The following is a 15,421-nucleotide window of genomic DNA, read 5'->3' on the forward strand; positions in this document are numbered from 1 at the left end:
AGGTCGATTATGTTTTACTTCTCATCTGGAAGTCCCCCAGCTTGGCTTGATCTGGAAGCCTGCTCTGTTAAACCGGGCTTACCGGTAGGGTGAAAATGTTTGCTGTACTGTGCTATTACTTGTTTTGATGTAATTCGCAAACAAAATTCAATAAATATATTGCTTAAAAAAAAATTTGTCCAATTTCATAAACTAAATAAATGTTTTTAAGGGATCAGTGCACAGCTTTTTCTAAAATGAAACTTTTTAATGGTTGCAGAATATTGCAGTCATTAAAAAAAACAAAAACAAAAAAAAACAGCAATTTAAAATTTTTTACTGTGGATTTCTGGGGGACCTGAATTTTGGAGTGAATCTTTCTGGGGAAAAAACTCTGGTTTCTGGCTCAGCAGGTAGAGCAGGTTGTCCGGTAGGGCTGTCAAAATTGGCCAAAATTATGTTCGATTATTCCTTCTAAATAAACACATAGGTTCGAACCCATTTGAATATATTTTTTAGCATTATGTCCATAATGCGCAATTGGACTGGCCCTGTCGAGTTTTGTTTGTGCTGCTTGTTGTGTGCTGCGGTAGTGCAGTATAGATAGGGTGTTATGTTCACCATTATTGTTGATATATTGTGTGCTTATTTCTATTTCTTATTTATCTTTTATTTCTATTTGTTTCTGTTTCTATTTTCTTATCTTGTATCTTGTTAGTTTTTAGTTATTAGAGCATGAGTGTCTCTAATGGAACCCATTTTCCCCTCGGGGATGAATAAAGTATTCTGATTCTGATAAGAGGACGAACCAATATGAGAGACATAACTTACTTGTATAGGTATATTTATTTCAAAGTAAATATGTTATTTGAATGGTAAGGTAACTGTAGCTTACATACCTTGCATAGACTTTATCTTGAGGTTCCACAATTTTTCCGTTTTCTGACCAAAATCTGAAGTATTTCCAAATGGGGCTTTTTAGATGGTTAGGAGTGAAAATCACTCTCTGTGGCCGAGTTGGGTTGTGAACTCTCTGCCATCTTTATCACGCAGAGTTTGTTGGAATTATTTGCTCATTTCAGCTTGACTTAAATTTCATTTTCAACAAATGAAAGTGACGTTGTGTGACTCCTGTCCATCATGCAGCATATTCAGTGCAGCAGCCAAGGCCCTTGCGAGAATTCACAAGGCATACAGCTATATTCAGTTATAGTATATTCGAATTTGGAATATTCATTGACAACCCTATTGTTTGGTAACTGGAAGGTTGCTGGTTCGATCCTCCTTGTTAAAATGTCGAGGTATCCCTGAACAAGATACCTAACCCCTCACTATTCTCGATGAGCTAGTTGTTAGCTTGCATGGTAGATGAGTGTGTATGTGCATGGGTGAATGTGAGACATTCATTCATTTTAAAGCCCTTTGAGTGGAGTGGCTGTTGTAGCTAGAAAAGCGCTTTATAAAATGCTTCATTTGAGACGTGTTTAATACATATGTTTTAGGCTTGTTGTTCCAGTGAGTCTTGCATGATTGGGCTCTGTACCTCAGCAGTATTCCTGAGTGGGAGTAGATGCTCAGAGTACACATGACCTAACCCGGCTGTCCTTCTGCCTGTTCAGTCCTGCAATTTTCATCTTTGAAAGCACAAACACATTTCTTGCTCGCTGTTCAAACATTTGGGTCAAATGTGGGTGAGGTTCTGTTGTTCTTTCTTCCATCCTTGGATGCCATATTAGGAAAAACATTAACCTGTTTTGCTTTGCTAAAACAAGGGTGATGTGCAGAACTGTAACAACTACAGAGGTATAAAGTTGATCATCCACAGCATGAAGATTTGGGAAAGAGTAATAGAAGCTAGGTTAAGAGGAGAGGTGACGATCAGCGAGCAGCAGTATGGTTTCATGCCACGAAAGAGCACCACAGATGCGATGTTTGCTTTGAGAATGTTGATTGAGAAGTATAGAGAAGGCCAGAAAGAGTTGTATTGTGTCTTTGTAGATTTAGAGAAAGCTTATGACAGAGTGCCGAGAGAGGAGGTGTGGTATTGTATGAGGAAGTCAGGAGTTGCAGAGAAGTATGTAGGAGTGGTGCAGGATATGTATGAGGGAAGTGTGACAATGGTGAGGTGTGCGGTTGGAATGACAGATGGGTTCAAGGTGGAGGTGGGATTACATCAAGGATCGGCTGTGAGCCCTTTCTTGTTTGCAATGGTGATGGACAGGTTGACGGACAAGATCAGGCAGGAGTCTCCATGGACGATGATGTTTGCGGATGACATTGTGATCTGTAGCGAGATTAGGGTGCAGGTTGAGGAGAGCCTGGAGAGGTGGAGGTATGCACTGGAGAGAAGAGGAATGAAAGTCAGTAGGAGCAAGACGGAATACCTATGCATGAATGAGAGAGAGGACAGTGGAATGGTCAGGATGCAAGGAGTGGAGGTGACAAAGGCATTTGAGTTTAAATACTTGGGGTCAGCTGTCCAAAGTAACGGGGAGTGCAGTAGAGAGGTGAAAAAGAGAGTGCAGGCAGGTTGGAGTGGGTGGAGAAGTGTGTCAGGAGTGATTTGCGACAGAAGGGTATCAGCAAGAGTTAAAGGGAAAGTTTACAAGATGGTTGTGAGACCAGCTATGTTATATGGTTTGGAGACAGTGGCACTGACGAAAAGACAGGAGGCGGAGCTGTAGGTGGCAGAGTTGAAGATGCTAAGATTTTCACTGGGAGTAACGAAGGACGGGATTAGGAAGGATTATATTAGAGGGACTGCTCAGGTTGGACGATTTGGAGGCAAAGCAAGAGAGGCAAGATTGAGATGGCTTGGACATGTGTGGAGGAGAGATGCTGAGTATATTGGGAGAAGGATGCTGAATATGGAGCTGCCAGGGAAGAGGAGAAGAGGAAGGCCAAAGAGGAGGTTTATGAATGTGGTGAGGGAAGACATGCAGGTGGCTGGTGTGACAGAGGAAGATGCAGAAGACGGGAAGAAATGGAAACGGATGATCCGCTGTGGCGACCCCTAACGGGAGCAGCCGAAAGTAGTAGTAGCTTTGCTAAAATGCTACAGTTTAGCATGGCAGCATCAATATAATATAATTGCAAAATACTGAATTGGTTAAGTGAGTTTTTGTGTTCAAGTCTTTTTGATTCACTAAAGCAGCAATCCAGTCTTTGTGCTGTCATGACCTGTTTTTGGATATAGTTGCCTGCAATATGGTTGCTGTTGGCGTTTAAAAAAATGTATAGCTAATCAGGCTGATTTGTGACAGCTGTACCCAAACACACTGCACAAGTGTAATACAAATACTTCTTTAATTTATCACAAGCATTCCAAATAACTGTCTGTGGTTGTAAGTTTCTTTTACAATACTGGGGTACAAAAATTTGGGCATCCCTAGTCAAAATGCCTTTTACTAATTTTACTAATTATTAATATTTAAGTTATTAATATCTAAGTTGGGCAGCGCAGTGGTTAGCATGGTCGGGGCGGCATGGTGGCGCAGTGGTTAGCGCGGTCGCCTCACAGTAAGAAGGTCCTGGGTTCGAGCCCCGGGGTAGTCCAACCTTGGGGGTCGTCCTGTGTGGAGTTTGTATGTTCTCCCCGTGTCTGTGTGGGTTTCCACCGAGGGCTCCGGTTTCCTCCCACAGTCCAAAGACGTGTAGGTCAGGTGAATCGGCCGTACTAAATTGTCTCTAGGTCTGAATGTGTGTGTGTGTGTGTGTGTGTGTGTGTGTGTGTGTGTGTGTGTGTGTGTGTGTGTGTGTGTGGCCCTGTGTGACAGTCTGGCGGCCTGCCCAGGGTGTCTCCCCACCTGTCGCCCAATGACTGCTGGGATAGGCTCCAGCATCCCCGCTACCCTGAGAGCAGGATAAGCGGTTCGGAAATGGATGGATTAATATCTAAGTGAACAGAAGCTAACCTGACCTCTGAATAGTACATTTTAAATATTACACATTTCTTCAAAATTTAAAGCAAGATTACCTGTAATTTTTTTTTAAATTTCAAAATAAACAAAAGGAAGAAAGTTTGAAATAATAATAAAAAGGAAAAGTTTGGGAACCCTGTCAGTTAGTACTATGTAACTCCTCCTCGGGCAACTATAACAGCTTGCAAATGCTTCCTGTAGCCAGATAAGAGTCTTTCAATTCTTGCTTTTGGAATTTTTCTACATTCTTAATGCATACTACGTTAATGCATACTACATTTAATTAAATTAATGCATACTAAATCCATTTTCAAATAAATGTATCTCTGATATACTGTGAATTAAAAATGGCCAGAACTGATATAACTGAGTATAATAAAACAAATATATTATATTATTAGGTACATTATATTAGTATAATGATGATAGGTATAAGCTATGTTTATTTACCTGCTGTCAGATGTTGACGGAGTAGCTGAAGTTTCAGCTTGAAGGTCTTGACGTGGTCAAACAGCTGTGTGATGATCTGCTCCCTTCCCTGAAGCTGAACATTCAACACGTTGAGCAGGTCTGTGATGTCCACCTGAAAAGCCAGGTCGGGGAGCCATTTCTCATCCGAAGGTACTTAAGTATCACTGTCTGTACTCGCGATAAAATCTCCAATTGCATGAAGCAGATCAAAAAAATCTCTTCAGGACTCTTCCGCGGCTCAGCCGCCTAACCTCCTGGTGGTACAGCACATCACCATACTGTGCATCCATCTCCACTAACAGAGCCTTGAACTGGTGGTGTGAAAGGGCATTTGAGCGTATGTGGTTGACTTTTAATAATGTCACACATCACATCTCTCAGCCAAATGGATTTGGCACACAACTGTTCTTGGTGTAGGATGCAGTGGTATTTTGCCACCTTACCACCACATTCACTGACCTTTTGGGATATAAGTTTGGCGAGGCCAGATTTTCTCCCAGCCATGGCAGGGGCTCCATCCATTGTAATCCCAGCCATTCTCTCCCAAGCTAAACCGTTCTTCTCCAGTACTCAACAGCCGCAAACAAATCCTCTGCTTTCATGGTACTGCTCAGTGTGTCGAGGCCAGCCAGTTCTTTTTATGTCAGTTTTCACTCACTCCCCACAAAAACACCAAAAGCTGTGCTGAATCTGAAATATCAGTGCTTTCATCACACGCAATTGAAAAGGCTGCAAATTCAGCAGCTTTTGCCATAATGTGCTCGCTGTTGTCCTGAGACATGTCGTCGATGCAGCATGTTATTGTATTCCTTGACAAGCTGATTTGGGAGAACACCCTTGCCAGAGAGGGACACATCAGTTCAGCAGCCAAAGAGAGGCACTGTTTGCCAAACTCCCCAGTGGCAAATGATCTTCCGCTTCTAGCAATCAGTGCTGCAATTTTATAGCTGGCCCATGTCGCGCTCTCCTGAACTGCCAAGGGCTGGATGAGAGTGCCTTGCTGTGAGCGAAGTTTAGCTAGCAGGTCACTGGTCTTTAGCTTTCATGTGTCGCTGCGGTACTTTGAAAAAGCTGCTGCATGTTTAGTATCGTAGAGTCGGCAGACATTGTAGTTCTTCAGTTCGGCAACAGATTGCGTGCATATAAGACATACTGCCTTGGAATTCACTTCTGTAAAAAAGAAGTCTTCTTGCCAGCTTTGATTGAAATGCTTTTTATCGGTATGCCACAGGCTATGTCTCTGCATTTTTCTGTTGCTCTTGTCTCACTCATGCCAAACTGGCTTCCTGCACAAATTGTCACTACCCACCATGCTCAGATTATAAAAAATAATTATTAGTAATTAGGGATCCAACATATTAAACACATTTACCTATTTACCTCACAAAATAAAATGGTAGAAACAGTGAATTCTATTCTGATCTTTGACAAATTTATTTTCTTTTTAATTTTTATTATCTTTTTCTTTCTTTTTACTGGAAATATCTGATGGGCCAAATAGAACCTTGTGGCAGGCCAACTTTGGCCCGTGGGCCCCACTTTGACCAGCCCAGGCTTATAATCATATTTGATTTTAATGCCATGAGAAAATATGAAAAAACTCAAACATAATACTATAAAGATTTAGGCAAATACAAATCTAAAATCAAAAGCTTGCAGTCAAGTCTTTTAATACTTATCTATACTGAAGACAAGTTGAGAGCAACAAAAAAAAAATGCTGTCCCAACTTCTCACAATTAATTTGTTTCATGAGATGTTACAGTTTTCATCTGTAACCTTTATGTAATGACTATTTTTCACTCATCCATCATTCAGCCACTCATAGTCTATACCAGCTTTATCCAATTTGGGGTTGTGGGTCTGGAGCCCATCCCAGCATGCGTTGGGCAGAAGGCAGGGAGACACCATGGATATGTCAATACTCCATGATGGGGCCTACACATGTAATCTGTTAATGTCTATGGGCTATGAGTCATCAATACAACTTACATGCTTGTTTTTGGCTGTGGTAGGAAACCCATGTGAACATAGGCAGAACACAAACCTCAAACAGGACTTGGCAATCTCTTGTAACAGTGCTAGCTACTGAACCAACATGCTGCCCTTTTGATGAACATCTGCTTTAATTCAGTCCAGTCACAGGGATCCAAGTTGTAAGATTGCATGCTGCAACAAATGACATATTAAAGTTAAGTTTCCACATTTTAGTCAGAATACAGTTTAACCTTATTTGGATTTTTATCAATTCAAAGATATGCATGGTAGTTGGAAACGATGTATGCCTGATCAAAATGTGTTGTCATGCGAGTCCTAGTGTTTGGTTTTGTCCCCACATTGCTGTTACCATTGCGATTTGGGTATCAAGAATCAAATCTGGTTCATTCACACAGGTTTCACTATGTTCTTTACCTTCACACATTTAGAATACAAAATACCATTGTAAAGGTTTACATTCAACCATAAATATTTACTTATAGAACATCTACTTTTTATTTGACCAGTTTAACATCTGTAGCAGTAATGTTTTAATAGGAAATAAATTACAGAGTGCATGCCTACCAAAAGACAGGACTTAATTTATGTATTACAAGTCACCAACGCACAGTCATGTCTACCATTGATTATGGCTTATTTTTGTTCTACACAATTGGAATTTGTTTTAGAGTTTAATTTAGCGTGCCAGCTGAAGCTTGCAAGGCAAAAAAACACTCAGTCCCATTTAGCTCAGTGTAGCCGACTCCTCAATCGAGAATATACCCTTGTAAAGCGATTTTGGAAGGGTAGAAATCATCAGAGGTATAACAGTGTGTCCCTGTACAAGAAAGACACAACATGTATCTGTCTAGTACTACTCTTAGTTGTTTTGCCTTGGCAGCCTAACTTTGCCATGGGCTTGGCCTCCCTGCAGATTCCTCACGGGGCCATGGTTAAGAGGATGCATATCTACACTGGCAACATCCTGCAGGATACAAGGTAATCACACACACACACACACACACACACACACACACACACACACGGGGAATTAATACAATTTGATAATAAGCCAGAGCTGTCATAAACTTGTTGGTGATACAAATTGTAAATACAGAGAAATCATCACACAAATTATCAACTACCAATTGAGCAATCCTGTTAATAATAGCAGATTTGAATTAAAGCATCAAAAACTATGAAAATAAGATATAATTTAACAAAAAAACCCCCAGAAAAATTGATATCTAATGCATGTTGTAAAAGATATAAAATAAATATAAGAATAAATGTAAGAATCTTCCTCCTCCTCCTTCTTCCTCTTCCTCTTCTTTCTCTTCTACTTATTCTACTTATGGCTGCCCCCATTAGGGGTTGACACAGCGGATCATCCGTTTCCATCTCTTCCTGTCCTCTGCATCTTCCTCTGTCACACAAGCCACCTGCACTTCCTCCCTCACCACATCCATAAACCTCCTCTTTGGCCTTTCTCTTTTCCTCTTCCCTGGCAGCTCCATATTCAGCATCCTTCTCCCAATATACCCAACATCTCTCCTCCACACATGTCCAAACCATCTCAAGGTTGCCTAGCTTGCTTTTTCTCCAAACCATCCAACCTGAGCTGTTCCCTCTTAATATACTCGTTCTTAATCCTGTCCTTCTTCATCACTACTACTACTACTACGTACGGCTACTCCCACTAGGGGGTCGCCACAGCGGATCATCCGTTTCCATTTCTTCCTGTCCTCTGCATCTTCCTCTGTCACAACGGCCACCTGCATGTCCTCCGTCACCACATCCATAAACCTCCTCTTTGGCCTTCCACTTTTCCTCTACCCTTGCAGCTCCATATTCAGCATCCTTTTCCCAATATACCCAGCATCCCTGCTCCACACATGTTCATGTTAAGTTTGTTAAGTTAACTTTTGTTGGTGTCCATAATACAGTTAATACGGTAGCCTGTTTTGTTAGTCACTTCTACTGCAGTCTTTACGGTAACCCTCCTGTAAGGAGCGCTGCTAGTGAAAGGCACTTGTTGAAATGTTCGGTAGGCTGTGGCCACTTGCTGTTGAGAGCGCAAATAAAACTCAGTTAAATAAGTATAGTTGTCTTATTTGAAACTAACATTGGTAGCAGAGGATGGCTGCCTCGAATGACTTCAGACAGCCTCCTGGATTTGATGAAAAAAAGCCGTATGAAAACTGGAAAAATGAAGTGGAAATATGGAGACGGGTGACGAACTTGGACAAGAAAAAGCAAGCGTTGGCTGTGGCTCTATCGTTGACAGGTGGAGCGAGGGATTCTGCTTTAGGAATAAATGTGGATGATCTAAATAAGTATGATGGAATGACCACTTTGATTGGGGAACTTGACAAGGTTTTTTTGAGAGAAGAGAAGGACCGGGTTTACGAAGCCTATTCTGAGTTTGATCGAATATCGAGGGAAAATGGCGCCTCGATGGTGGACTTTATTGTTGATTTTGAACAGAAATACAACAGGATCCGTAAATTCGAGATGGTTCTGCCTGACGCTGTTTTGGCGTTTAAACTACTGGATACAGCAGGTCTTGATGTGAAAGACAAGCAACTGGCATTGACTGCATGTGGTAAGCACACTTTTGATGATATGAAGTTGGCACTGAAACGCATATTCGGAGAAAAACATGAGCAGAAGGTGGGAGCCATTAACGTGTGTCAGGATGCAACCTACTACACAGATCAAAGAAAACCGCACCCACGAGCCCAAAGTTTGCAAGCTAGAGGACCACTCGCAGGCACAAATCCACTTGATAAGTACGGAAGACGAACAAAGTGTGGGATTTGTCAAAGCACATTCCACTGGGTGAAAGATTGCCCACATAAGAAAGAACATGTAAAGGTGACAGAAGAAAATAAATGCACAGAAGAACCTGATGAGTGTAATGTAACGCTGTTTTCTAAGGAATCGGATACGGAAATATTCATGGTTGAGGCTCTGGGATCAGCTGTCATTGACACGGCGTGCACAAGGACTGTCTGTGGTGAAAAATGGCTGAATAACTATGTAGGGGGACTAAATGAGAAAGAAGTACAGAAAATAGTTAACACAGAGAGTAGCAAGCCTTTCAAGTTTGGGGATGGGCGAGTTGTACATTCGACAAAAAAGGTCAAGATACCAGCCAAGATAGGAGAAATAAAATGCTGTATAGAAACAGAAGTGGTCCCATCTGACATCCCTTTACTGCTGAGTAAAATGTCGCTAAAGAGAGCAGGAGCTGTGCTGAACTTGGAGAACGATACAGCAATAATGTTTCAGCAACCGATAGCTCTGGAGATGACCTCCTCAGGACACTACTGTCTGAACATAATGGATAATGAGTCCCCATGCGATACATATGAGAATGTGGTCCTGGCCATCACAGAGAATATGACTAAGGAACAAAAACACAAAGCTTTATTGAAACTTCACAAGCAATTCGGACATGCATCAGTTGACAAACTGAAGAAGCTGCTGATAAATGCTGGAAACACTGATGATGAGAGCACTGCTATTATAGAAGAGATAGTAGGTAAATGTGAGATATGTCTTAAGTACAGCAAGCCTAAGCCCAAGCCTGCTGTTGGTCTGCCCATGGCCTCCCGATACAATGAGACTGTGGCAGTAGATTTACATGAGCTAGAAACGAATGTGTGGTACCTGCACATTATCGATCACTTCACACGCTTCAGTGCAGGTGGCATTGTGACCTCAAAGAAACCAAGTGTGATAGTGAAATGCTTTGTACATTCCTGGATCAGCGTCCATGGTCCACCGGAGTGTCTCTTCAGCAACAATGGCGGTGAGTTGGAAATGAGAGACATGGCAGAGAACTTCAACATTGAGATAAAGACGACTACTGGCTATAGTCCATGGAGCAATGGCTTGCTGGAACGCCATAACCAAACGCTCACAGAGATAATGCTGAAGGTAAAACTTGACAACAGAGTTGACTGGAAAATTGCACTGGATTGGGCACTCATGGCAAAGAACACAATGCAGAACGTACATGGCTTCAGCCCACATCAGCTGGTGTTTGGACGGAATCCGAACCTTCCCTCTGTGTTAGTGGATCAGCCACCTGCTTTGGAGGGAACTACTATGAGTGCGTGGGTGGGATAGCACATAACAGCATTACATGCAGCAAGGAAAGCTTTCACAGAGGCAGAGTGCTCAGAGAGAATCAGAAGAGCTCTACGAAAGCAACTTCGTCCAACAGACGAGAAGTATGAAACTGCGGACAAGGTGTTCTACAAAAGGACAGACTGTGTTGAGTGGAAAAGTCCTGGAGTCGTGATAGGACAAGATGGGGTGGTGATCTTTGTACGCCATGGTGGGACCTATGTCAGGGTTCATCATTCTAGGCTGCGGAAGGTTGATAAGAGTGAAGTAGGTGCTAGTGGGGGTCTAGAGCACCCTGGGGAGAATGTTACTGAGGGCAATATGAATGTACCTGTTACTGATAGTGATGTGGATGTTGTTAACAATAACAGTGGGAACATACCTGGTACTGATTGTGACATAGATGTTGATATGAACAATGACGGTGAGGCTGGGGGTGTTACAGACAATGATACAGATGTCACTGAAGGTAACAATCATAAGGATAATCAACAGACAGGCATAAGTATAGGACCTTCCCTAGGGCTGAAGACAGGTCAAACAATCAGCTTTGTGGATAATGTAACAGGTGCGTCTCACAGAGCTAAAGTGATGGGATGAGCAGGAAAGGCTACAGGAAATAACAGAAACTGGTACAACCTACAGTACTCAGAACCATCTGACATCGCTGGTACTATGGGGTCAGCTGATCTTACTAAGGTAGACAATCTTCAGGTTAATCCACTGGGTAGTGTAGAACTATGCTCTGATATGCAGGAAAATGATGTATTAGTCACAGATGGTGTTTCATTTGATAAGGCTAAACTAGATGAAATCAGTAGCTGGAAAAATAATGGGGTGTTTGAGGAGGTAAAAGATATGGGTCAAAGGCATGTGTCCACTAGATGGGTGTGTACACTGAAAGAAACCCCTGATGGTATAATACCCAAAGCGCGAATTGTGAAAGAAACTCCTGATGGTATAATACCCGAAGCGGGTCTTGTGGCTAGGGGTTTTGAAGAATTCAACACTAAAGATCTACAGAAGGACTCACCTACATGCTCATCAGAGTCCCTCAGACTACTCATGTCCGCTCTATGTCAGAATAAGTGGCATCAAATAACTTATCCAGAACAAAAGGATTCATCGTATTCTGTGGTCAGCTACAAAGGAACAGCTGGCAGACTGACCAAAAACGGAGCCTCTTGCCTGGTATTACTTAAGGCACTGAATAATGGACAATGGAAGCTAGATGACTGTTTTCCTGAAATATTATCCTGCAGTTTTGTTTTTAAAAAAGAGAGATTGTTAAGTTTGTTAAGTTAACTTTTGTTGGTGCCTATGATACAGTTAATACGGTAGCCTGTTTTGTTAGTCATACTTCTCTGCAACTCCCGACTTCCTCATACAATACCACACCTCCTGTTTATCACTTCTTCATCACTCCCAGTGAAAATCTTATCATCTTCAACTCTGCCACCTCCAGGTCCACCTCCTGTCTTTTTATCAGGACCACAATGTCCAAACCATACAACATAGCTGGTCTCACTATCATCTTGTAAACCTTCCCTTTAACTCTTGCTGGTACCCTTCTGTCACAAATCACTCCTGACACTATTCTCCATCCACTCCACCCTGCCTGCACTCTCTTCAACTCTCTTCTGCACTCCCCGTTACTTTGAACAGTTGACCCCAAGTATTTAAACTCATCCACCTTCGCCTCCTCTATTCCTTACATCCTCTAGAGTTGTTCCGATACCGACACCAGTATCGGAAATGCCTCTGATACTGCCTAGAATGCTGGATCTGGTATCAACGAGTACGCGAGTTTATGCACCGACCCAATATCACATAACTTTTAACCCTGAAACAGGATCAACTTTAAAGCAGTTTGCCTGGATAAAACAGCCGTTTTCCCGGAAATCAGTTCTTCTTCACCTCTCTGAAACAGTAGCTTACACAGCAAGTTGCATTGTGTTTCTACTGGCAGCTACTGTTTTAGAACAGCAACAAAACATTGGTTTTGTGAAATTTAGTGTAACGCTAGCAAAATGTCAGCAATTTTGGAATATTTTACACTGCAAAATCCCACCAGTAAAACAGCATTGTGTACAGTATGCAAGGCTTTAGTTTCAAGGGGTGGCACTAGTGTTGCCAGTTTCAACACCAGCAATCTTGTAAAGCATTTGAAGACGCATCATGCGAAAGAGCATGGTGAGTTCAACAAGGCAAAGGGGGAAAAAAAGCACAAACTGCAGCAACACATGTTGGAAACCGCCTTCCAACGACGCGATAAATTCCACAAAGACAGCTTAAAAGCGACAAAGATAACCGGCAAACTTGTCGAATTCATTGTTTTAGATGATCAACCCCTGTTAGTCATCGAAAACATTGGATTTGGCCACTTAATTGATAATTTGGAGCCAAGGTACTGTTTGCCAAGTCGTAAATACATCTCTGAAACTGCCCTCCCCAAACTATATGAGACAGTGAGGGAACACATAAACACATAAAATGTGTGCAGGCGATTAGCGTTAAAACTGACATTTGAACCGCCGACGTATGCCCAATGTCTTTGCCCAGTTTAACCTCACATTGGGTGGACATAGCTTCGACATTTGCTCTTCAAATTGCGGTGCTGCAAGCAAACGAATTCCATGGGTCACATACTGGCACGTCAGTTGCTGAAACAGTTGAAGGGATGCTGGTAAAATGGGATACCCCAAGTCCAACGTTCATGTTGTTTTGTGCAACAGCGCACGCAACATGAAGAAAGCTATGGACAAGATGGACATGTCGAGTTTGGGATGCTTCGACCACTTGATCCAGCTGGTGGTGCACAAAGGGCTACTATCACAGTGCAGTGTGAGCAATGAGCTGGCAAATGCTAGAAAGATAATTGGGGACTTTAAGCACTCGCCACTGGCTACTACACACCTGGAGGATATCCAGAAGGATTGCCAAATGCCCAGCAAACGTCTGCACTAAGACGTGGCGACGAGGTGCAACAGCATGTTTTATATGGTCGAGAGTGTACTGGAGCAGAAGCAATTGATTTCATCATATGGAGCTGACCACGACCTGCCAGCAACCCTGACAGCCAACTGGTGGGCTTTGCTGGAGAAAACCATTGCTGTTCTGACACCATTTGAAGGACTGACCAGACAGAACTGCTCCTCCACCTCCTCTGCAGCTGAAGTTATCCCCTCGGTCACAGTGCTAAAATGGCTCCTTACTCAGGAGAACCAGGAGGAAATGGGTATAAAAACGATGAAAACTACCCTTCCAGAGGCTGTCAAGAAAAGGTTCAGAACCATCGAGGATGAGCCATTGTATGCAGTTGCCACACTCTTGGACCCGCGTTTCAAAGACAGGTATGTCTAATAGTATGCTTATTAAATGTAATTGTCCATATTATAATCAAAACTTAGAAGTGGTGTTCTAGATATCTAGACATAGCATTATTTTATGCACATTCATCGTATGCATTACTATTGCATTAACTTATGTCTGTCACCATCAAGAGCTACTATAGAGGATGTTGTTGTTTAATTTTTTAGACATTTATTATGTGTTATTGTTATTTCAGATACTTCACAAGTGCAGACAGCATCAAACACGCAAAGGATGTACTGACGCAGGAGGTGGAGAAGATGGAATAGTCATTGAGGAAGACCACAACTGACGCAGCAGAGCCAGTGCCGGAAAAGGTCCCACGTATGGAAGCACAGCCAAGCAGCAGCAGCAGAAAGAGCAGCTTAAAGGGCCTGTTTGAGGAAATCCTGCAGGAGCATGATGAGGAATGTGGGATGAGTAGCACAAGCACACAGGTTCAAATACGGACATATTTGAGAGAGAAAACTTTCCCGTGCTCAGACAGCCCATTCCACTACTGGGGAAGCAACCTAGTTCAGGTTTCCACCCTGGCTGCTGCTGCTGCAAAAGGTCTCTGTGCTCCTTGTACCAGTGTGGATAGTGAGAGACTGTTCAGCGCAGCTTCCATCATGGTTGATGCAAGGAAGAACAGAGGAGAGAGAGCAGAAATGCTCCTCTTCTTGAAGAAGAACCTGCCATTGCTCTTGAAACTGTGAGCGTACTAAGTTGCTACTGCAATGTGTAGCCTACTTGTTTGAACTTGTTTTTTGTTCGTTGTGTAGCTGTTGCTCTTTTGTTTTACACTTTAATTGTAATTCTTGTTTATGTTTGAATGTTTAGTTTTTAGGTTGATGTTGCACTACTCTTTACTATTTAAAATTTGCACTATTTAATTTTTTTTTCATTTTACTAAATTATGGCTGCATTTTAAGAGTTTTTTTTACAGGAATTGTTATTTATTCCTAGGTTTATTTGTTTGTGCTCTTTTTCAGTTATGACTGTCAAACTAGATAATAAAAGAAAGTTCTGTGGCATTCATTCTCTGTATGTATTTGTTCATGTTTTACAAAGGGTTTAACCTGAGTCAGGCCATATAACAATGATAGCAATCATCACATTCATACAGGGTTAGTAGTATACAGCTGTTAAAAAAAAGAATATATATATATATACTATATATATATATACTATATATATATATATATATATATATATATATATATATATTTATTTATATATTTATTTTATTTATTTTTTTGTCAGGAGCCGCCAATGGTGTTGATCAAAGTGCTCAACAAATGAGGAGCAGAATAATAAGATAGATGTAAGGGAAAAAAATAATTCATTGCAGTACAAGCCTGTTCTGTGCATCACACACTCGTCAGCTGCCAAGTTCTTGGACTGCCAAGTTGTTGGATCGAGTTGTATAGCCAACTTGGCAGTTGATGAGTGCATAGCGCATGAAACAGGCTTGTACTGCTATGAATTAAAGTTTTTTTTCCGACATCTGTCTTAATATATATAATAGTATTGGATTGGTACTTGGTATCAGCAAATACGCAAGTACAGGTATCAGAATCGTATC

General features: G+C 41.8%; 1 protein-coding gene across 1 annotated transcript in view; it reads left to right on the forward strand.

The window, feature by feature from the left end:
* The window catches only part of phaf1 (phagosome assembly factor 1), an 84,509-nt gene that overhangs the window by 14,594 nt on the left and 54,494 nt on the right, over positions 1-15,421 (forward strand). Inside the window, exon 8 of the mRNA XM_056281639.1 lies at positions 7,247-7,344. Coding sequence (XP_056137614.1) covers positions 7,247-7,344 — 98 coding nt within the window. The remainder of the gene's footprint in view (positions 1-7,246; positions 7,345-15,421) is intronic.

The sequence above is a fragment of the Lampris incognitus genome, chromosome 6, assembly GCF_029633865.1.
Source record: "Lampris incognitus isolate fLamInc1 chromosome 6, fLamInc1.hap2, whole genome shotgun sequence".
NCBI lineage: Eukaryota > Metazoa > Chordata > Actinopteri > Lampriformes > Lampridae > Lampris > Lampris incognitus.